General features: G+C 32.6%; 1 protein-coding gene across 1 annotated transcript; it reads right to left on the reverse strand.

Moving 5' to 3' along the window:
- Positions 1–1,362: 1,362 nt before the first annotated feature.
- LOC109078745 (myotubularin-related protein 4-like) lies at positions 1,363–23,560 on the reverse strand. The gene is made up of 15 exons (XM_042757269.1): positions 23,496–23,560; positions 19,657–19,737; positions 18,199–18,365; positions 17,877–17,973; positions 15,365–15,478; positions 15,103–15,284; positions 10,846–10,974; positions 10,629–10,740; positions 9,077–9,272; positions 7,790–7,975; positions 6,415–6,585; positions 5,057–5,211; positions 2,608–3,796; positions 1,510–1,620; positions 1,363–1,431 (listed from the first exon to the last, which is right to left on the reverse strand). The coding sequence occupies exons 2-15, from the start codon at positions 19,698–19,700 to the stop codon at positions 1,384–1,386; spliced, it is 2,901 nt and encodes a 966-aa protein (XP_042613203.1). The 5' UTR covers positions 19,701–19,737; positions 23,496–23,560; the 3' UTR covers positions 1,363–1,383.
- Between the last annotated feature and the right edge of the window lie 385 nt (positions 23,561–23,945).

Genomic DNA, 23,945 nt, shown 5'->3' on the forward strand with positions numbered 1-23,945 from the left:
TAGTCACAAAAGCAAAAAAATTACTAAAACCTAAACCAAAATGAAAACCGAAAATGTAAAAATAAAAGCCAATTCAAAATATTAATAATGCTATAGTAGTACATACATAATTCTAAAAATAAAAGCTCTAATCAGTCCAATAAATCAAATATTCTGTAAAACAACCAACCAATCACATATTAATCTAAAAGTCTAATAATTCAAATATTCTGTAAAACAACCAACCAATCTAATATTAATTAATCCATCACTTCCACTCTAAATAGTATTGTTATTGTTAACTAAAACAAAAAATATTGCTACATTTTCAATAACTGAATAAATCTACTGAAAAACTAAATTAAACTTACAAATATAAGAAAAATATAAATGTTGCATTGATTTAAGTTGAAATCTTTAAACTACAAAATAAAACTGAAATAAAAATAAATTAAAGCTAAATAGAAATATTACAAAAATGACAAAAGCACATAATAAAATGACTAAAACCTAAATTAAAATTTAAATGAAAACTGAAAATATAAAACTAAAAGCTATAACAGCTAATAAAACTGAAAATATAAAACAAAAAGTTATAAATTGTAATAGCTTTGTTTCTTGTTACAAAAAAATAATATACAAATTTTATTAATTGTTTTCAATTTAAACAATAATTAATTTCTATAGTTTTTGGTAATTAAAATAAAGCTGAAATATAAAAAAAAAAGTTAAAAAAAAACCTAAATAAAACAATAAAAATAAAACAAATAAATAAATTGAAAAAAAGAGAAAATAATGGAAAAAAGAAAAATATGAAAAATGACAAAAGCTCATAAAAAAATTAAAGCCTAAATCAAAAACAAAATAAAAGCTAATTCGTAGTATTAGTAATTCTAAAATACATATATAATATTAAAAAACAACACCTTCTATAAACCAAATATTCTATAAAATGTCAACCAGTCAGATTCAACTATAAATCCAATATTTAATCAGAGAAAATATACAAATTAATCGAATGGGGAATTGTTGGGTAATGTTTTTATTCAATAGAAATAATTTGGAGTTTTTTGATTGTTTTTTTGTTGAAATCATGTATTTATTTGTTTTCTGATTTGTGTTTTGTTGAAATAATGTGTGAATTTCGATCTTAAAAACACACATGATGACATTGGGTGTCTTAATTATTTGTAATAAATCAACTGTTGTGAAATTCATTTACATTTTTAAATATTATTTAAAATCTCAAGAGGGAAAATGTCTTAGGAATCACTGAAAAAAATAAATAAAAATAAAGTCTCAAAATGAAGTGATATTGAACTGATGTATGTCTACAGTGCTGTAAACGGGCCGCACTCTGTCTCAAAATGATTGGCATAGACGCAGGAACTCACAAGTCGCAGCTCAGCTGAAGCAGTGAGAAGCCATGTGATCCGGCACCCATCTGGTGACCTGTGCGTCCACAAACAAGCTGGTTAAACTCTCTACGACCAGCAGCTCAACTGTGCAGCATCAGAGACACTGACTGACCTCTGTGTCCTTCCTCTCCACACGGTCCCAGCTGCCCTCGCTGAAGCCATCCTCGCTGTGATTGGACAGAGAGTCTTCCTCGTCACTGCCGTCCGACTCACGCAGACACGTCTGGAGGGACAAGATCGCATTTATAGTCAATCAAACAAACACTCATTCTGCCCAAAACATCCCTGTGCTGCAATCCACAGAGTATATGTTTGATGTAGTCATGCAGAGTAAATGATTCATATGGTAATGATTTCTGAAGAAAAGTTACATGTGCTGCGATTTAAAAATGCACGAGTAAATGAGGGAGCTTTTAAAATCAAAATGTAAGACCTTTATGACTTGCACAAATAAAATGCACAATATCATAATATCAAAAAAATTAAATATGTTTTAGTTAAAAAGTTTGGAATAATTATGATTGTTGCAAATTGCTTTCCAAAGCTGCATTTGTAATATACAGTAGTATCAAAATACTGTAAAAACAGTAGTATTATTAAATATTAAATAATAAATTAAATTAAATATTATTGCAATTTAAAAGAACTGCTTTCTATTTGAACAATGCAATTTATTCCTGTGATAGAAAAGCTATTAATTACATTTTAAAATACATTTAAATGGAAATAAATTATAATAATATTCCATGATATGGACGTTTTTACTTTTTTTTTTTTTTTTTTTTTTTTTTAATTTGTGAGAGAATTTGTGATTTAAAGAGTTTTTTTATTCCAAATAAATAAATACTCTTACTTTCTGATAACTTTTTTTAATGTTTTTGAAACTTATATATATATGTGTTTATTTATATTAATATTTTTTGCAAAAATGTAACAATTACAATAACTTCATAAATATATAATTTTTACGTTTTTAATATTTTTTTTAATGTTTTTAAAACATTATATATATATAAAAATAGCAAAAATTTTAAAAATGATTGATTAAACATAAAAAATGAAAGTTGAATGAAATGAAAGTAAAAAATTAAGCCTCCTGAAGTTTAATAATCACAGTAGGCCGTATCATGGTTCTGTTACATATTTATGTTCTTAAATTTGATCAAACTGAATTTAGGATTCTTTAAGGTGACCATGAACGTAAACTCACGATATCGTCCTCGTAGTCGACGTCGGGTTCGGAGGGCGGTGTGCAGAACTGCTTGCTCTCCAGTTTGAGCTGCAGCTGTCGAACCTGCCGCCTCAGCACCTCCACTTCCTGTTTGTAACTGGCCTCGATCTGCCACAGCCGCTGCTGCACCGCGTCCACCGCCACCGGCAGGCCGTCGTCGTCCAGGTGCGCCGGAGCCGGAGAGCCGCCGGAGGACGGCGAGGAATGGGGCAGAAGAAGCTGCCGGAAGGACGGCCCCATTGCTAGCGAAGACGCGGCCGAGGAACAAAGCGCGGCGTAGCTGGAGTTCCTCACCGCAGAGAACCAGCCGGACTGGATGGGGCTCCCAGGAGCGCGCAGAGGGTCTCGACGAGGGCAGCACGGCCCGCCGTTAGCGCTTCCGGTGTGGGCGCGGAGGAGCTTGTTCGCCAGGCGGCGGCTGTGATAGCTGCCGTGTTGGATGGCGCCGCCGCAGGCCGACTGCACCAGGCCTTGGACGCTGTCCCACTGGGAACCGAGCAGCGATAGCTCCGTCAGCTGGCTTTGGGAAATCAAACGCCGTGCTGCTTTGGCGTAGTCGGCGGGTGGTGGACGTTCTCTCGCGGGAACCAGTTCGCCGTTTCGTAATTGCGCTTCAAAAGGAAGGTGCGATTCGACGGCACTGGCTTTCCCAGAAGCAGGGACCGCGCTTTGCTCCGTTAGCGTCTCCACTGATGCCTCCAATGGCGCGATCGCTTCAGAGCTCACAGATCCGCTAGCGTTTTCAAACCCGTTACAAAGAGGAGGTGGAGTCGTGTTTTCTGCAGTCCTGACTTCCTGCAGTAAACAAATTGGGATTTGAGGCGGAGCTTGGTTTATAACCGGAAGGGGCGGGGCTTGATCCACTGCTAAGGGGTGGGGCAAATACGACGGAGGCTGGGTTGTCAAACAAGGCTCCGCCCTCAAATCGTCCTCATGAGTTATTGAAGAACTCTCTTCGTCAGACGTCGGCTCAGCGCTGATGGATCCGGCGAGCGGTGGGTCCTCGGGCGAAGCGTCGCTCTGGATGACCGCGGGTTGGTTGGACTCCAGCGCCGGACGTCCCTCCTGGCAGTGCTTGTTCAGGTTGGGGTCACTCGAGGTGCGGGTGAGCGTCACGCCGTTCTCACAAGCAGACACCAAGTTGTCCATGGACCGTGTTTTGGGGAGCCTGAGTGAAATAAAATGAGATTTAATCATATGTTTTTATGTTTTTGTTCAGTTCACCACAAGAGGGCAGAATCTGAACACAAAACATCTCAGTTCAGAACCTATACATGCAAGTATATGGGTTTATAAAAAATAACATTTTTATAAACAAGGTTTATATTTAATATCAATAAGTGTTGCTTTTCTAAATACTTTGCTTTTTGTTTAATAAACAGTGAGAGTTAAAATATTTTACAAACAAGGGCAAGTAAAGCAAATGTAATATTTTTTATTATTATTATTTAAAACAATACTTTTTGTATAACAATACTTACACTTTACAAATATTTTGTAAAAAAAAAAAAAAATGAAAATGTCAAATGTCACCAAAGCAAGCAAAGCAAGCTTAAGGTTTTATAAAAATGAAACATTACTGAATGTTTGGCTTAAAAAAATGAAAACTTCACCAGAGCAATTAAAGCAAAATTATTTTTTAATAAAAATAGAACATTATGTTCTCTAAAAATATTTTTATGTCCTATAAAAATATTTTGTTTTAATTAAAATACTGACACAAAAATATTTTTTCTAAAGAAAAAAAAATATAAATGTCACCAGAGCAAGTAAAGCAACCAATGTTTTTTAAAAAAATTAAACATTATTTACTGATAAAAAAAAAAGACTATTTAATGCTTTATAAAAAGTACTTTGCTTACTAAAAATATTGACACTTAAAAATATTGTGCGAAGGAAAAACACTGAAAATGTCACCAGGGCAAGTAAAGCAAACTTAATGTTTTATAAAAAGAAAAAAAGTTATAGTATTTAATGTTTTATTTAAAATGTATTTAATGCTTTATAAAAAATACTTTATTTTTGTTTAATAAAAATTCTGACGGTTAAGAAATATTTGGCTTAAAAAAATGAAAACGTCGTCTGGGCAAGTACAGCACACTTAATGTTTTATTTAATTAAAAATAAAACATTATTTAATGTTTTATAAAAAAATATTTAATGCTTTACAACAATCCTTTGATTTTTGTTTAATAAAAATATTGACACTTAAAAAAAATCATTAAGGGCAAGTAAAATCAGCAGGAAAAAGTCCTGCAATCTGAAATGTACTGGCCTCAAGTGTGCTGGAATCTGATTGTAGAGAAGGAAATACATCACAGTATTACTTTCGGGAAAGCTGTTTGGAATGTGGCCAAATAAAGATTTAGTGAAGCAATATGCGACAAAGCATTTTGAGCACCGTAATGACGTGAATGTGAGCAGTCACCTGTCGAGGGAGCGCGAGCTGAACTCCTCTCCTCCGGCCGAAGGGCTCAGGTAGAGCTCCACTGCATCTTCAGCCGCGGTGCACGGCGAGGACGACGGCAGATACACAGCTGTCCACAGCTGCAGCGCTCGCGTGTGACAGACCGGCTGCAAAACCTGCCAACATCACCACAACATCTGCATCAAACCACCCAATAAATAAATCACAATAAATGAGGTTCTCACAGGCACTGAAAACCTTAAAGTATCTGTCAAATTTAAAATAGTGATTTCCAGTCTGGAAGACACACAGAAATAAACAAAACCTTCAGAAGTTATGGACACTTCTCTAGTAGACATAAACTGTTTTTGTTAATTGAGTCTCTAGTTGAAAGCTTATTATTAATCAAAATGTGCATGAATCTTGTTGAAAGTAATTGTGTTTAGACGTTAGTCGTATGTAGTTAGAATAACTATAGCACATTTAGCATTTATTATAGTTAACTTGACATAAAAATATTACATTTTATTTTATTTCATCTAGCTGCCAAGGCAAGTTTTCTCATTTTAATTTAGTTTAACGTGATTTACTGTGCATAAAATATGTAAAAAGTACTAAAACTGAAATAAAAATTAATAAAAGCTGTATAGGCATAAAAAAAACCTAATAAAAATTAATAAAAATTGCTAAAACTTTAACAAAAATTAAAACAGAAAATTAAAAAAAAAAACTATGTAAACCTAATAAAAAATATTAGTAGAAACTATAATGGTATCTATAAATAATATTGTATTTAATAAGAATTACATAAATAAAGCACAACAGATGAGAACAAGAGGATTCTCACAGTCACAGAAAACATTTCAATATCTGTGAACTTTAAAATCGCAATTTCCAATCTGGAAAAGACACAGATATTAACTAAATCTTAAAAAGTTATGGAAATTTCTATAGTAAATATAAATAGTTTTTGTCAAGCTCTAAAACACCTTATTGGCTAAAACTGTTTTGGGTAACACTTTAGTACAGGGTCCAATTCTCACTATTAACTAGTTACTAATTAGCATGCGTATTATTAACATATTGGCTGTTTATTATCATGGAGTTATTGTGCATGACCATATTCTACATCCCGAATCCTTCCCAATACCTAAACTTAACAACTACTGTACCTACCAATTATTAATAAGCAGTAATCAGGTGTTTATTGAGGGAAAGTCATAGTTGATTGTTTGTTAATGGCGAGAACTGGACCTTTAAATAAAGCGACCCTGTTTTTTAGAGTCTGTATTATGAAGATGTGAACGCAGCATGAATCCTCTCTGAAACAATCAAAAGCGTGTGCGCTCTGGTTGTGTAGTAACTGTGTGTGTGCTGACCGTGTCATGGCAGGGGATGTAGAGGAAGTTCTGGAAGTTCTTGTTTCCGTTTCGCAGGAGCGACCAGACGGAGCAGGTGCGTTTATACACGTTACGGGCCTCGCGCTCTTTCGCGTTATTGCACAGGAAGGTGCCGTACAGACAGGAGTACGTGTGCTGAACCAGCTTCACCTGCATGAACAACACAATAAACTCATCAGCATCAACATCTGGACGAGATCTACAGCAGACTATATGAACTCGCTTCCGTCAATGCAGTGCCACAGAGCTTCAGTGACTGAGATGGCAACTGTGTAACAGTGAGGGATAGAATTACTCCATTTATCTCAGATTTAGGAGTTAAATTGTTAAAAAATATACTATACAGGGGCATTTAAATGTCGAGGCGCAAGTTATGGAACAATTATATCAAAAAAGGAAGTATAACTCAAATTTGTTTGCCTTAGACATTCATAAGATCAGTAACTGAAACAAAATGACAGTTTCTGAAAACATTCAAAAACATTTAAAAAAAAAAAATGTAGTTAAATTATTGACATAAAGCAAACTTAATGTTTAATAAAAACATTTAATGCTTTATGAAAATACTTCTTAAAAAAAAAAAAAATACAAAAATACTGACAAATACTGAAACATTATTTAAAATAAAATTATTTAATGCTTTATAATAAAAAGATTTTTTGGCTTTTTGTTTAATTAAAATACAAATAAAACTAAATTAAAATGAGAAATGTTGCCCTGGCAACTAGATATTTCATATTTTATAGATATTTTCAATAGATAGATATTTTTATTCAAATATTTAATAACTGAATAAATAAATAAAATATATAAAATGTAAACAATGTAGTATAATATATACATATAAAAATATACAGTATGTAAAGATATCAATATTTTATTTTAGTTACCATTTGTTTTATTTCAAGTAATGACAATGTTTTATTGTTCACTTAAAAATATTTTACAAAAAAAAAAATCATTCTTTAATATTTTATTAATAATTATTTAATGCTTTATTAAAAAAAAATGAAAAAAAGACATTGCATTTTGTTTAATAAAAATACTGATTCCTAGAAATATTTTGCAAAAATAAATTTTGAAAATATCTCTAGGGCAAGTAAAGCAAACAATACATTATTTGATGTTTTTTATGCTTAAAAAAAAAATAGAAAAATAAATAAATTGAAAAATGCCGAAAAACTTTTTGATAATATAATAAACTATTTTATATATAAATTCTCCAACATTAAAAAAAAAAAAAAAAAAAAAATCAAAAATCAGTCATAATGATATAGTTATAATGAAGCGTTTCCTTTTTACAGAGTCGTACACGTTATATGGACACACATAAATGAAAGCAAAGGCTTCGCACCAGAAAGGCCTCGTTGAACTCGAAGAGGCAGGGGAACTGCTTGAGGAGCTGATGAACACAGTCCAGCCACTGCAGGAACACGGGACACTGTTCACTCACATCCTCACCGCTCTCCTGATGACCGCAGCGGTCCGCAAACTTATGACCGTAATCCAGCCACTCGGTCTCCACCAGCACCTGAAAACCCTGCCGACACAATCAAGCTGCATCTGAAGTGTGACTGTTTAATGCTGCTCACAGATGACATGAATGCATTTACACTGTTAAATAAACTGCCTTTGATTCCAGGAAGTCTGTTATTTTAGTATAATTTACATACTGTTATAGTTTTTGTTAATATCTTGAATTTGATTGTTTATATTTCCTGCTTTCACTTAAATTTTAGTTAAAGTTTTAGTAATTTTGTTGTGCGTTTTTGTCATTTTTTAGTATTTATAATTTTTTATTTATTAATTATAGTATTTATTTAGTTTATTATTTCAGTACTTTTAAGAGTTGCCCTCCCAACTAGATGAATGAGTATTAAATATTTAATAAATCACATACATATATTTTTTTAATAAATACATTTATAATATACATAATATAATATACATTGCATTTATTTTAAGAATTTTATTGTGTGTAATTTAAAAATAATTGTAAAAATATATTTTAAAACTATATATTTTATAATTTTAATATATTTTATAATTTTATTGTGCGTTTTTGTCTTTTTTAAATATGCCTTTATAATACATTTTTATTTATTAGTTTTAGTTTATTTAGTTTATTATTTTAGTACTTCAACTAAAGCTAAATGAAAATGAGAAGTGTTGCCTTAATAAATTATATATAGATATAAATATTTTGTTTTATTTAATTTAATATGCATTTTATTTTTGTAATTTTATAGTTTTTTTTTTTTAATTGTCTGTGTAATTTTTTTTTTTTTTTTTTTGTAGTTTTAGTTTTTTTCCTGTTTAGTATTTCAACTCAAACTAAATGAAAATGAGAAGTGTTGCCCTGGCAACTAGACATTTCATATTTTATAGATAATAGACATTTTTAATATATAAATATTTAATAAAAAAGATACAATTTTAACAATATAATATATAAAGATATAAGTATTTTATTTTAGTTAACATTTATTTTATTTCAAGTAATGAAAATGTGTTTTCAGTTAACAATAATAACCCTGACTAGGGTCTGAGGTGGGTATTAAGTCTGGCTTTTATGCATTCCCTGCGAATCAAACCCATGAGAAAACTAATTCACAAGGAGGCTCTTCTTCTTCACGTTTACCTCTATGGTCCTGTAGAAGGGATCCAGAAGGATCTTTGCGAGGGCCACGATCTGCGGCGTCCGGTCCCATCCGTCTGAGCAGTGCACCAGCACCGGCCGTCCCTCTCGCTCCACCGCAGAGCACACCAGAGACGCCGCCTTCAGCATGACGGACAGGTGCTGCAGCCAGCGGGTGCTTTCCAGAGCCGAGAGCCAGCTGCAGAGAGCACACGCACGAGTCAGGTTACAAACATCTGAACGCTACACCACAGACACACTGCATGAGGAGGAAGAGCTGAAAATAACTGCGTAAGTGTGTGTTTGCTGGAAAATCAGGAAACGCTTAACCTTGAGCCTTTATATAGAATGCATTCTAAAATTATATTAATGCACCTTTTAATGCATTGTATGATCTCATTAATAATGGTAACCACCGTTATAATGCATATCTTTTTATTGTTACACCTTTAGAAATGCATTAAAACACGTGACAAACGACCGATTTCAGACGTAACAAGGAATCTGCGATTATAATGCGTTTTCACTTTGGTTACAATTTTATATAAAAATAAATAATGCATTATGCATAAAAGCCTCAAGTGAAGAGTTACTTTCCGTGAAAATTTCTGTGTACTGTGATCGGCTAATGTTTAAATGCAAAATACATAAACAAAAAAACAATACATATGTATACATAAATACATATAAATATCCATATAATATACAAATATGCCTTTTTTTACTGATTTGCCACTATAATGTAATGTTTTTAAATTATCTTCATTTAGAGGCTTTTTCTTAGCAAATATTGATATGAGATTAATTGTGTAAAAAACAAAAAACAAAAAAAAAAAACAATCCAAATCAAGCCAGAGCCCACTGGAAATAATCTCTCATTTAGTCTCATTCACAAAACTTTGAAGTCGATTTCCCTGAAAATTGATTTACAATAAATAAAAATAATATTAAAAATAATTTTATTTGATTTTTAATATTACTATAATTAATATTAATAATCTTTATTTTATTGGTGGCAAAATACCAATATCAAAAGCAATAAACAATAATGATTTAAAACATAAAATATTTAAATATATACATATAATTCTATTATATATTTAAATATTGTGTGTATATATATAAAGTGCTGTGAAATGATTAATAGCATCCAAAATAAAAGTTTTTGTTTACATAATATATGTATGTGTACTGTGTATATTTATTATTTATATATAAATACACACACATGCATGTGGGTATTTTGTAAATGTTTTTGTTTATATAATTTTATATATTTATGTTCTTATATTTTATGTTATATATAAGTATATTTAATATACAAACATTTTTCTTAAATATATACATGCATGTGTTTGTATTTATATATACATAATATACACCGTATACACATATATTATGTAAACAAAAACTTTTATTTTGAATGCGATTAATCCTTTGACACCACTAATATATAGATATACACACACACACACTATACACAGTATAAAAATATATTATGTACACACACACACACACACACACACACACACAGAACGCATGGAGACTGACTTACTTGCCAGGATCTGGGATCTGACTGCAGACGGCTCTGAGAGACTGAAAGCTGTTTCTGATGGAGTGGATGTTGGCCATGCCCATGAACATCACCTCACATTTGGGATAGTACTCTACAATCACAAACCAGAGAGAAGACTGCCTTCAGCCAACAAACAAACAAACAATAATGTTCAACGACATCCAGAGACTGACTACACGAGTCCAGCGGCGCTCACCTTCACACTCGCAGCCTCCTCCTTTGGCACGATTCGCCACGGCGGCGGTGTAAGAACGCGCATCCAGAATCAGTAATTTTTGTGCCGCGCCGCTGGCATCAGGAGAGGGACAACCTGTCAGAGATGAGTCTGAGGAAAGAGAGTCGATGTGATTAGAACAGAGGACTAACATACTGCATAACACGGTCGAAAATTAATGTGGGCTTGGTGTCATCAGAATGAGCAAAAAAGCCCCAAATTTAAAATAAGGGGGCAAAAATGAGGGCATTACATCAGTGTCTCAGCAATGGATGCTCTGCAGTGAATGGGTGCCGTCAGAATGAGAGTCCAAACAGCTGATAAAAACATCACAATAATCCACAAGTAATCCACACCACTCCAGTCCATCAGTTAATGTCTTGAGAAGACAAAAGCTGTGTGTTTGTAAGAAATCAATCCATTATTAAAACGTTTTTAACTTCAAACCATTGCTTCCTGCTAAAACACGAGTCCATAATCCATAATAACACTTCCTCCAGTGAAAAAGTGCATTTGCTGTTGTCTCTCACATCAAAATCCAGACACATATTTGTTTAGAGCTGTTTAAACAGTGCTTGATCTGTGCAGATTTCTCTCCTGATTCACACCAGAACACTTTTTCACTGGAGGAAGTGTTATTACGGACTCGTATATTAGTTAAAAACGTCTTGATGATGGATTTGTTTCTTGTGTCTTCTCAAGATGGAGTGCTGATGATTACTTGTGGATTATTGTGATGTTTTTATCAGCTGTTTGGACTCTCATTCTGACGGCACCCATTCACTGCAGAGCATCCATTGCTGAGACACTGATGTAACGCTACATTTCTCCAAATCTGATGAAGAAACAAACTCTTCCTAATCTTGGAGGCCTAGGAATTTGACATTAAAGACAACACAAATTCATTTAATAAGGTAATTATAAAATAAATTGCTGCAAAAGTAAAAAAAATAAATAAAAAATACAAATATTGCTTCATAATGGAAAAGCTAATTTCTGACCCTGCTGCATACTCTCAAAAATAGTATGCATTAAATATTTCAAGGCGAATCAATCACTACACCATACACACAGATTGTCTAAACAGACACTAACAAAAGTGAAGTGAACCGCTCATCTGGCGCAGCTTCAATCGTGATCTAATTATGATATTATGACGCTCTGAGGCGTCTTGAATCGTGACGTCTTCACAATCCCAGCCCTGCGGCATACTGCAGGAACCAGTATCAGAAGAGAGTTATAATTCTTCAGTCTGTCCTGCTGGAAAATCAATGCCGAGAAACTTCTGGCATCCCGACCTTGAGCCAGTAAGACTTTACAGAGGCCGGCCAAAACTGAGCGCAAGAGTTAAAGATGAGTCACGAATCAGCAAAAACAGACACGCCTGCATTCAGTGGAACACGTTTCATTAATAAGAGTGACTGCATTAAGTAATGAAACGCAGGATAAATGATCATTAGATCAGAACAGAAGCATCCTGCTCGGAATGATTTAATTAACTGTGTTTTGTGTAGAATATAAGTGAGGTTTATTCATCCAAAATTCTACTGTTAGTGGATGCGGGCCAAGTCAAAAAACTGATTATACACAATAAATATATTAATTTATTAACCAAATTTGATTTTCAGTTATGGTTTAGGCTTCCAATGGTTACATGAAAATTACTTTGATGCATTAAATTCGCAATGATGCTCATTTTGGCTCTGTTAAAATTTATTTATATATGATTATATATTATTATTGTTCTTTTTTTTTTTTTTTGACTGATTATTTTCTAAATGAACTCTGGAAGGTAAATATTAATAAATTAATTTTTAATAATGAAACCGTGTGTGAAATGGTTTCAACTGAAATATTCACAGCTTAAATATAGTTATATAATTATATATGTTGAGTTTCAGCTCCCAAAAATGCAAGCCCTGAAAATACAAGCATTTTTAATGCAATGCATTTTTTTAATTAATGCATTAGTTCTTATTAAAAAACAAAAAAAATAAATAAAACAACAAAAATAACTTATTTAAAATGTAATGAAAGAATTGTTAATGCACTTTAAGAGTCAAAAAAAGAATATCAGGCAACACAAAATCAATATCCACGGCTTCGAAGCAAAACGATTGCGACTAAATATTATTTAGAAAACATTATTACCTGTAATGCAGAACCTCTGGCAAACGGGGAAATCTGATTCTTTTCTGTGAACTGATTCTTTCGGACAGTTCGTTTCAATGAACGGGTTCAAATAACTGATTCACCAGTTCATTAACTTAATCATGCAATGATGTAACTTATATTTAAAGCACTCAATGATGATGTGAAACGTGGATGTTTTACAAGTCTAAAGCATATAAAGTGAATACACTTTTCGTCACCAGCTCATCTTTTTACATAAACAACGAGAAACCATAAAACTTTCATGTGGCTCCTTCATTCAAGTGTTCGTTTCACGCATGCACATATCAGCGGCTCATCCGTCTTTGGGATGGTTTCCTCAGTTTAGTGACTGGACTGAACTGTGATTTGTAGATCTGTGATGCTGGAGCCGTGAACTGTTTCTAGTCCGATTTGATGAACTTGTTCAACTAGTTCACTAAAAAGAACCGGTTCTGTGTTTTTTATATTAATTATTTTTGATCTAAGAATTATTTTAATTCCTATTTTAAATAATTTAATCAGTTGCTAAATTGTTTAAGTTTCATAAATTTTATATTTTGATTAATAGAATTTGTTATTGTGATTTAAGAGATATATTTTGTGGCAAAACATAAGGAAGAACTCATAGCAGGCGCGCTAAAAGCTTGAGGTTTTGACTTTAAAATGTCGTCTTGTTGTGTTTTTGGCTGCCAGAATAGAAGGAACAGCACTTTTGGTTCAAAACTAAAGTTTCACCGGATCCCGGCCGACATTCCTTCACAGAAATCAAGAAGACAATTGTGGTTGAATGCAATAACGGCGTACAGACTAGACAGAGACGATCATAAATAATGCTCGTGTTTGCAGTACACACTTCATATTAGGTAAAAATAATCTATGCATATGTACTGGTGTGTTGGTTTTATCTAGTAAAAATCAGCAAGTTTATGTTTTATAGGTGAAAAGTCGCCAACCTTCAGCGCACTAGCTAGCTTAAATGTTAAACAAACATACAGCGATAGATGTGTGTGCCATCCTTTGAATGGTCTCTTAAAATAATCCACATTGCTAATCATAGTTAGCCCAGCGATAGGTTACATTAGACAATAAGCCTTGACAAAATTCCCCAAACCACCCCGAAAGTAATTCATATGTTGTCTAGGAAATATCCAAAACCTGGTTAAAATGTTTCCAATGAGAACAAGATACAAGAACTACACAAGGCCTTAGCTAAAAATAAATAAATAAATACATTAGGCTACTGTAATGTTATCCACTCGTCATTATATTTTGGTCAGATAACCAGTTTGGTCAGTGAACTGAGTGATCAACTGAATTAATTGATAAATGTATGCTAACTCCCACTTTTTTTATTATTATTTTTTTTTTGTCACGGTCCCGCAGAGTCAGTGACTGTACATATTCGGACAGTTCCGAACCTTCTTCTGCATCCATGTTTAATAAATCCCTCCTAAAACGTGCTAGTTTACGCTTGTCTATATTGCGTCCGCGCCTCTTTTTGCCTCCAGCTAAGCCCCGCCCACCCGGAGACGTTGCAATGTTTACAAACTTTTAAGGGGTCTATTAATTAATTAATTAATTCAATATGATTTTTGATAACTACAATTTAATTTAACCATTAAAATGGAAATAAAATGGAAATGTGGAAAAATTAAAATGGAATAAACTAAATTTGGGGGAAAAAATAAAAATATATTTTTTTTTTTTTTTTTTTTTTACATCTTAAATTGCAATTAAAATAAAAAATTTAAATGAAGCAAATAAATACAAAAAAAGGGGAAAATGCTTTAGAAAAAAATAAAATGTAATTCTGTAAAAAATAAATAAAACAGATTTCATAGGACCATGAAAATAACATTTGTGTTAAATGTTTAATAACTTAATTAATGAAAATTATAATGGGGAAAAAAATAATCTAGAAAAGTAGTAGTTTTGGTAATAAAAAATACAGACCTCATAGTGGCCTAAACAAGTTTTCACGCTCAAATAATGAGATGTCTAGCTAATAAAGTCATAGAGGGCTTTTGCATTTAATGCATTTCAAAGTAAAACAATATCAAGTTCTTGGTCTGAGTTTTGTCTTACCGAAGTCACTGTCGGACGAGTCCGGTCCGTCTCCTCTGGTCCTGCAGGCCCGCGGCCCGGCGTCCAGCTGACTGGCCTTCGCTATAGACGTCACCAGATACTCGTCCTCAGTGTTCCTCCAGCCCCACCAGCTGATCTCCGGCTGACTGCAGCGGGCGATGACCGCCCCGTTACGCTGGTGCCTGACGGGACACACAGCACAGACCATCAGTCACTGTCAGGAGTGCAGGAGGCCAGGAGCCAGACGAGCTGCTTCTCTCACCTGTACACCACCACAGGAATCCTCTTCCAGGACCTGAAGGAGGCCACGCTCTCCAGCTCCTTATCTGTGATCCAGACGGGCACCAGCAGTTTCTGTGGGTAACTCGAACACAACCTACAACCACACGAGTTTAGACGCTGAAACTCACAGACATAAACACAACCAGCGTTCAAGCTGACTTTGTTTATTAATTATTATTATTTAACATAATTTCAGCAGCAAAGGGTTTTGTCATTGCAAAACATACTAGGAACTAATATAACACAATACAATAACATATATCATAATACCAGTAAAAATATTATACGCAGCAATTTAACAATATTCTAACAACAAATATATTAATAAACACAGCAATATAAGGTGCTTCAGTCTGATATTTAAACAAAAATATAGATTTTTTTAGATTTAAAAAATGCCTTTATGCTCAAACAAATAAAAAACTAAAATAACTAAAATATTATTAGTATTTTTTTTTTTTATTTTTTGCAGTATTTGCTGTTTGCATGGTAGAATAATAGAAATTAATAAAGTAATAAAGTAATAAAATAATAATAATAAAACTTCAATGATTAAAGAAAATCATATGCAATAATTTAATAATATTCTTACAAAAAAATTAAGTAAAAAATAGAGCAATTATATAACCTCCTTCATATTATATATATATATTATATATATATATAATATATATATATATATATATATATATATATTATAATATATATATTTATAAAACACATAACATGTAAACAATATAAATATATAAATAAAACAATATATTAAAATTTAGTTTTAAAACAAAATAAACAAATTGTTTTTAAAAAAAAAATTAATATACTAGTAATTATTCAATTTTAAATGAACACACATATTAAGATAAAAACATTGATATCATGATTTTCTAGTTTCTTTGAAACAATTGTGAAAAATTCTTTACAAAAAAAAATATAATTATTTGACAATTTCCAAGTGAAATTAAAACAATGTCGTGTAGCTTCAAAATATTTTCAAGTAAACGCTGCTTATGTTTCCAGTTGTTTGAGTGAGTTATTTTCTTGATTTCCTGTCATTATTGTTGTTTGAATAATATTAACATCATAACAGGTCTGTTATGTTATTTAATACAAAGCGCACAAATCCCATCAGATTTTTGTACTTTATTTATATTTGCGCTTTATATTCACGAACACAAACCAATGAACCTAAAACCTTTGGATCATTAAACTGGCGTCCAAGAAAGCATCTGCACATCAGAAACAACAAAGAGAGTCGTTTTCTGATATTCAGATCAATCACATCTCTGTCTCTCCCTCAAACCACAAACTCAGTCCGGTTACACTCTGACGTCCTCTGTGAGCCTCGATGACCGAGCGACCGCACACACACACACACACACACACACACACACACTCTCGAGTCTGACGTGACTCATGCGGCGCAGCAGGTTCTGGCTGGCTTTAATTATCTGTCTCTACAGCACGTCTCAAACACACACCGTTACAAACACTGCACACTCTTAATGAATTTTTGCTCTACTTTGACCTACGCCTACAGCAAAACACTGTCTGCTGATGTTATGAAGATTCAAAATAGTCAAGTTAAGACACATTTATACAAAACAGACTGTTTCAAAGCAGCTTCACAGCAATAAACAAGACAATGAACAATTATTCAGCTGAACCAAATTTAAGTTTTGCCTTTGATTTCAGCTTCCAACGTTTAAGAAAACATGCCAAATACTGTGCCAAATTTCTGTAATCGGCTGTTAGTTGAATATTATACTGTTAGACTTACAAGAAAAACCTAAAGCATTATTATTTTTATTGGTTTTGTTTGTAATTTTCTCTGTTGTGTTCAATAATTGTTTACATTAGTATTAGTTTCAAAACTGGTATCAAGAATTGTGAAATTTCACTGGTACCTAAAACCTTATTTCCAGCTAAATATATTTTATATATGTTTGATACTGTATAAGAATTATATCTGATATTATATATCAGATATCAGCTCCACTCCTAATCGTGTTAAATAACGGTGATTGCAATATTTGCCAAAACAACCGTGATTATGATTTTTTTCCATAATCGAGCAGCCACAGACTTTATTTCCTTTACATCTTAATTATTTGTTGTATTAGTTAAACCTAGTATTTATGGAAGCCCGTTTCTGCCATGTAATAAATTAAATAATTAATTAATTGTGATATAAACTCGCAATTCTGATGTTTTTTTTTTTTTTTTCGGAATTGTGAGATAAAAAGTCACAATTACCTTTTTTTTATTTTTTAATACAATATTGACCAAAAGAACCATGATTATGATGTTTTCCATAGGCAGCCCTAGACAATATTCAGCTCAATTTAGTTCAGTGTTAATTCAACAACAGAATCAAAGTTGCAAAGTCCATCAATAGTAAGTGAAATACTAAAAGAAACATTGATTTCTGGCTCTGGCTGTTCAGCAGGTTTCAGTATATTAGTGAAATCAATTTTAGACAGATTCAATCTTACTTGTAGTTGCTGTTGATATCAGACACTCTCCAGGCGTTCTGCATGTCGAATCCCATCCGCTTCACCTCCACCTCCATCCTGTGCCGCACGTGATCTCCTGAGACACACAAACACAGCGCTACGGATCAATCTGCAGTTCTGGAGAACACAGAGCATCTGAAGATGAGGAGATCAGGATGTGCGCTTAACCCTACGAAGCCTGCTGCATCCTAAAAATTGACCCTTATGACTGGTTTTGTGGTCCAGGGTCATAAATATATGAGCCATAAAAGCCTGGTGATCAAATATGATGCTTGGTGTGTGTGTGTGTGTGTGTGTGTACCTGGTCTGCACAGGTGCAGGTGCTGGTCTTCATCATCCGTGTTTCCTCCCAAACACCAGGCGTGATACGCCAGCGCAAACAGCTCCTCCAGACGGGCCGGATGTGCGATCGCTCCGTTCAAGCGCTTCAGCCACTCCTCACACTGCTTGAACGTCGAGAAATGACACCTGACGCACAAAACATTCACATTCATGCATTTAGCAGATGCCAAAAAAACAACAGTGATTACAACGGATTTAGGAAAAGCACAATGAAAACTGAGACAATTCTATTTCACAATAAGCTCTAACAGTTTAAGCTTTAACTCATGTTAACTAACAACAAGGCATCTTTTTTCATAGTTCATGTTCACAGTGCATTAACTAATGTCAACAGAAGCAATTTCTTTTTTTTTTTATTTCTTATTAGTTAGTAGTATATTATTTTTTTGTTTTTTCAATGTTGTTGCGATGTTGTGTTTTTTAAAGAAGCATAAGTCATGCATAAAAACAATGTTGTACATTAGAGATTATTGATGTCCTATTCCTATTATGATTTGTGCACAATATCAGGTTAATCAGATCGATATTGATCATTTGAGTCGTTGAGCAACACGGCTACTGATGCATTTTGAATCTCAAACTTCTTGAGATACAAATGCAAAAGTTATTAAACACATTAAATATATTGTCTAAAAGTAATTAAAACCTATTATAAATTATATGCATATTAATTAAAGGAGTTCTCAAAAGTTGAAATAAAAAAAGTCTAATTAAAAAGCATTCATTTTATTTTCTTAAAGTCTAAATATTATTTAAATAATAAAAAATAATAGGTAATATTATTGTGTGTGTGTGTGTGTGTGTGTGTGTGAGAGTCAGTGAGTGTGTGTGTGAGTGTGTGTGTGTGTGTGTGTGTGTGTGTGTGTGTGTGTGTGTGTGAGGAAGTCAGTGAGTGTGTGTGTGTTGTGTGTAAGTGTGTGTGTGAGAGAGAGTCAGTGAGTGTGTGTGTGTGTGTGTTGTGTGTGTGTGTGTGTGTGAGAGAGAGTCAGTGAGTGTGTGTGTGTGTGTGAGAGAGAGAGAGAGTGTGTGTGAGAGAGTCAGTGAGTGTGTGTATGTGTGTGAGAGAGAGTCAGTGAGTGAGTGAGTGAGTGAGTGAGTGTGTGTGTGAGAGAGAGAGAGAGAGAGAGAGAGAGATGAGAGAGAGAGTGAGAGAGTGTGTGTGTGTGTGGTGTGGTGTGAGAGAGAGAGAGTGTGTGAGGTGTGGTGAGTGAGTGAGTGAGTGTGTGTATGTGAGTGAGTGAGTGAGTGAGTGTGTGTGAGGGTGTGTAGAGAGAGTCAGGAGTGTGTGGTGAGTGTGACTAGAGAGAGAGAGAGAGTTTGTGAGGTGTGTGTGTGTGTGGAGAGTCAGTGAGGAGTGTGATCTATTATCTATTCTGTTGAGTGAGAGAGAGAGAGAGAGAGAGTGTGTGTGTGTTACCTCACTACTTTGGAGTCTTTGCAGATGATGTGCAGCTGAAACATATCTGCTCTCAACGCTCTCAATCAGCCTCAGAGGAACCTGAACACACACACAATCAGCCAATCAGAGAGCAGAAGACCTCATCACATGACTGCATCAACCAATCATGAGCCTCAAACTAAAAAAACATGCAAAAAGGTAACAAATGTATCTCCTGACCTGCAACAATGTAAGAGTTTTAAATTTAATGTGGGGTATAAAATGTGTAGTGTATGTGATCAATTCTCAAAAGTTATTTTAACAAGGTCCCTGTTAATTATAGAATATATATCAATATTTTATACACAATATCATATTAAACATAATATATTATAATATACATAAAAGGCATTAATAGGCTCAATAGTTCAAGTCTTAAGTGATTTTAATATTGTCTATTTTGTTAATTGTATAATATATATCAAAATCAATATAAAATAAAACAATATATAATTAAACTGTTCTTCATACACATTTTATAAATATATTGTTACACGGTCTGCTCTGTTAATTATGTAATATATATCAATATATTCTACATAATATAAAACAGTGTAATTTTTATATAGATATAGATATATATATAGAGATATATAATATATTATTTTAATGTTGATATGAAAAGGCATTAATAGCGCAATATTTTTTCTTAAGCTTTTTAAGTCCTGTTAATTATAATTATATATATATATATATATATATATATATATATATTAGATATATATCATATATATATATATATATATCTATATATATATATAATGACAAACTATAATATATATAGTTTTTGTTAATTTAATCAAGGATATAATATATAATAAAACTATATAATAAATAATAACATAAATATTTTTATATATCTATAAAGGCATTAACAGGGCTCATAGTTAATTTTAATGTTGCCTGTCCTGTTAATTATATGATTATATATATATATCAATATAATATAATTAATATATTATATATAATATATATATATATAATATATATAATATAATATAATATAATATCTATATTATAATATAATATAAATATATTATAATAGCGATATAATATTATATATCTTGAATCCTAATGTCACCAGACTGCATTAATGTGAGAAACAGAGAAAACCAAACCAAACAGTAACGGGGGAAATTAAAGACATGAAAAGGAGGGATGAAGAGGTCAGAGGTGAGGGTGCAGATTACTCACAGAGTTATTAATGTACTCACTAGGTTTCATCTACAACACCGACACAGGGATGAGGAAGAGGACGAGAGGAAGAGAGGGTGGAAAAAAAGAGGGAGATGAAAACGTGACTCAGCAAAACGAGCAAACAAAGAGGAGGACATGAATGGAAGGGTATGAAAAACACACAAAGAGAGACAGAGACAGAGAGAGAGACAGAGAGATCTTTGCTGAAGAGCAAAAAGATCCAGGATTGTTAAAAAAAAGAGCCTTAAATCTCAGGGTCACATGATGATGTAATTCAGATGGGTGCAGAGGGCAAGGGATTCTGGGTAGCGTCATTAAGATTCGTCTCATGCTGAAGGAACGTTAAATTTAGCATAAAGCAGATTATGAGAGAAAATCATTTCAGTTTGTAAAAACAAGAAAAAAAATGGAGGTCTGTGTGATCAGAATAAAGCTCATGTATTATTCATGTCACAGAGTGTTATTTTACTATCATTTATACACTAGTATCGTATTTATGAATATTTAAATCAGCTTTTAATTGTATTTTGTCAAACAGTGACATGCATTGAACATCAGTGTTGTTTTGTTATTTATAAACTATTTATGAATATTTTAAATGTGCTTTTATTTTGATATTTTCTGTTTTCATTTTATTTTGTAACATGTGTGTTGTTTTTTTATTTATAAGTTACTATTTTATTATTTCTACACTATTGTAGCATTTATTAGTATTTTAAATTACATTTTTTATTTTGTCAAAGTGACAGGCATTGAACATCAGTGTTATTTTATTATTTATGCATTATTATAGTATTTATAAAGCTTTTATTTTTATATTTCCAGTTTTTATTTTATTTCTAGTTTTAGTAATTTTGTTGTTTGTTGTTTTTATTAGTTTTTAATATTTCTGTTTAGCTTTGTTTTTGTTTTAGTATAACAAACTTATTTCAGTTCATTTCATTTTTTTTGTATATTTTATTTGTTTAATTTCAATATTATTGTGATTAGTATTTTATTATTATTGTTTATTAAATGTAAATTTAATTTATTTCATTTCAGCTTTATTTCAATTAACAAAAATATATTTTTTTACTGCTTTCAGTTTTTGTTTTACAATAACAAGACTGTCACACACATAAGATCCCTTTAAACACGTTGCACTGTTGAGATGTCAGAGTGACATGACGATCATCAGGAAGTTGTTCATCATCAGCGTGATCAGTGTGTCGTTGGACTGGTATCATTAGCAAACGATTTAACAAACCAACATCGAAATTAAACAGCAGGTCAAAGTTCGAAATTAAACAGCAGGTCAAAGTTCCATCCTTTAGGAGTTTAATTATGGATATGATTTGAGGCGACACAGAAATAGTAGAGAGAGCAGACGAGGTCACGCCAGCGTTAAAACACACACGTATGTACGAGATAAGAGGCTTTCCTCTGTACACTGAAGGACATCCGTGATTCACTGATCATCACTACAGTATTCAACTATATCAGCAGGATCATCCGATTTTAGCCATAACGTATCATCACTCACGTAATAAATAAATAAATAAATAAATATATATATGTATATAAGAACTTTAAAAAAAATATTATTTTAAATATGAGGCATATATTTATTTTTAAATAAGACACTATATTTACATATTTAAATATTTATTTAAATACTTTAAAATATTGTTATATTTTTTATTTAATAGTTTGATTACATTATTATAAATATAAAAAAACTTAATTATATACATATATGTGTGTGTGTGTGTGTGTGTGTATTTATATATACACACATTTATTTACATATTTAAAAAGATTTAAATATTATATAATATTATAATTAAAGATTATGAGATCTATATATAATATAGCATGCATGTACACACAATGGTCTAAGTTTTAAAAATTAAATATCTAAATATGATCTATATATATTTTAAGCAAATATATATAAAATTAGAATATGATATATATATATATAGTAATGATATAAAATGCTTCAAAATAATATATTTGAATAAGAGCTATATACATTTTAAGCACAATATTATATATTTGAATATACATCATGTAAAAAATATATAAAAAATTGGGGTATATATAATGTAGTATGCATGTACACAGTGATATAAAATGTTTTAAAAATTATATTTGAATATGAGCTATATATATATATATATATATATATATATATATATATATATATATATATATTATATCTATTATATATTATATAAATCATATAGTGTATATATATATACACACAGACAAACATACGTACATTTAAATATTATATGATTTCATTAATATTTATGATCATGCTATGCTAACTAACAGCAGCAAACAGAATAGGAAAAATACAGCTGTTTATAAGCTTGACGTCAGGGAGGCTGCGAGTGAAAAGAAAAGAGGCTCGTGTGCCAACATGAGCTCACTCTGTGTTCAGACCTCCAGAGCTCTGAGGTCAAGGGCTGCTGAGATCAGAGAAATCAAACCGTGCCCAGACAACGGCTCTTTTGAGTGGGATAAGAGGAGACGAGCTCCTCGGCGAGAGAAACACAGACTGTAACAGCTGGATGGCTATCAAAGGAGGTGCAGCAGAGGCTGAGCTGAACTCTCTCGCTGCTCTTTGCTCTTACGTTGATGACGGAGTCTTTGAATTTGATGTGAAGTCTGTAGTTGGAGATGGCGATGATGGCATGGTATGCGTGGGCCAGGGACTAGGAACTAGTCCCGCTCTGCATGAAGGGAAAGGGAACTGGAGTGGAGGGGAAAGGACAAAAAAATGAAATTTGAAGTGTTTTGAGTGTGTGTGAACATCTACAGGACTGAATGATGTCATATTGATAAGCTCTGGACAGCAGCCACTCAGTCGAACTCTGCATGTTCTGTGTGTCTCTGTGTGACTGAATGGAGCGGTTTCGGTCTTCGCTCGCGGTGATTTTTAGCATATATTCAACGTGCTGTTGCTAGGGTGTTTTTGATTGCTAGGTCAGACGGCGTCCAGTCTCGAGTCTATGCTCTTACATCATAGTGGCGAGTTTTACACTGACAAACAAAAAACCTTCATATAACACGCCTTCATAAAT

This window comes from Cyprinus carpio, chromosome A5, assembly GCF_018340385.1.
Source record: "Cyprinus carpio isolate SPL01 chromosome A5, ASM1834038v1, whole genome shotgun sequence".
In the NCBI taxonomy this organism is placed as follows: Eukaryota; Metazoa; Chordata; class Actinopteri; order Cypriniformes; family Cyprinidae; genus Cyprinus; species Cyprinus carpio.

What these genes read in the sequence shown, in the direction of transcription:
- LOC109078745 (XM_042757269.1), bottom strand. Translation starts at nt 19,700, where the DNA reads ATGTTTCAGCTGCACATCATCTGCAAAGACTCCAAAGTAGTGAG. An exon ending in ATTCCTGTGGTGGTGTACAG is followed by an intron (nt 15,285 to 15,364) that starts GTGAGAGAAGCA and finishes GTGTCCCGTCAG; the next exon opens with GCACCAGCGTAACGGGGCGG. An exon ending in ACATCCCCTGCCATGACACG is followed by an intron (nt 5,212 to 6,414) that starts GTCAGCACACAC and finishes TGATGTTGGCAG; the next exon opens with GTTTTGCAGCCGGTCTGTCA.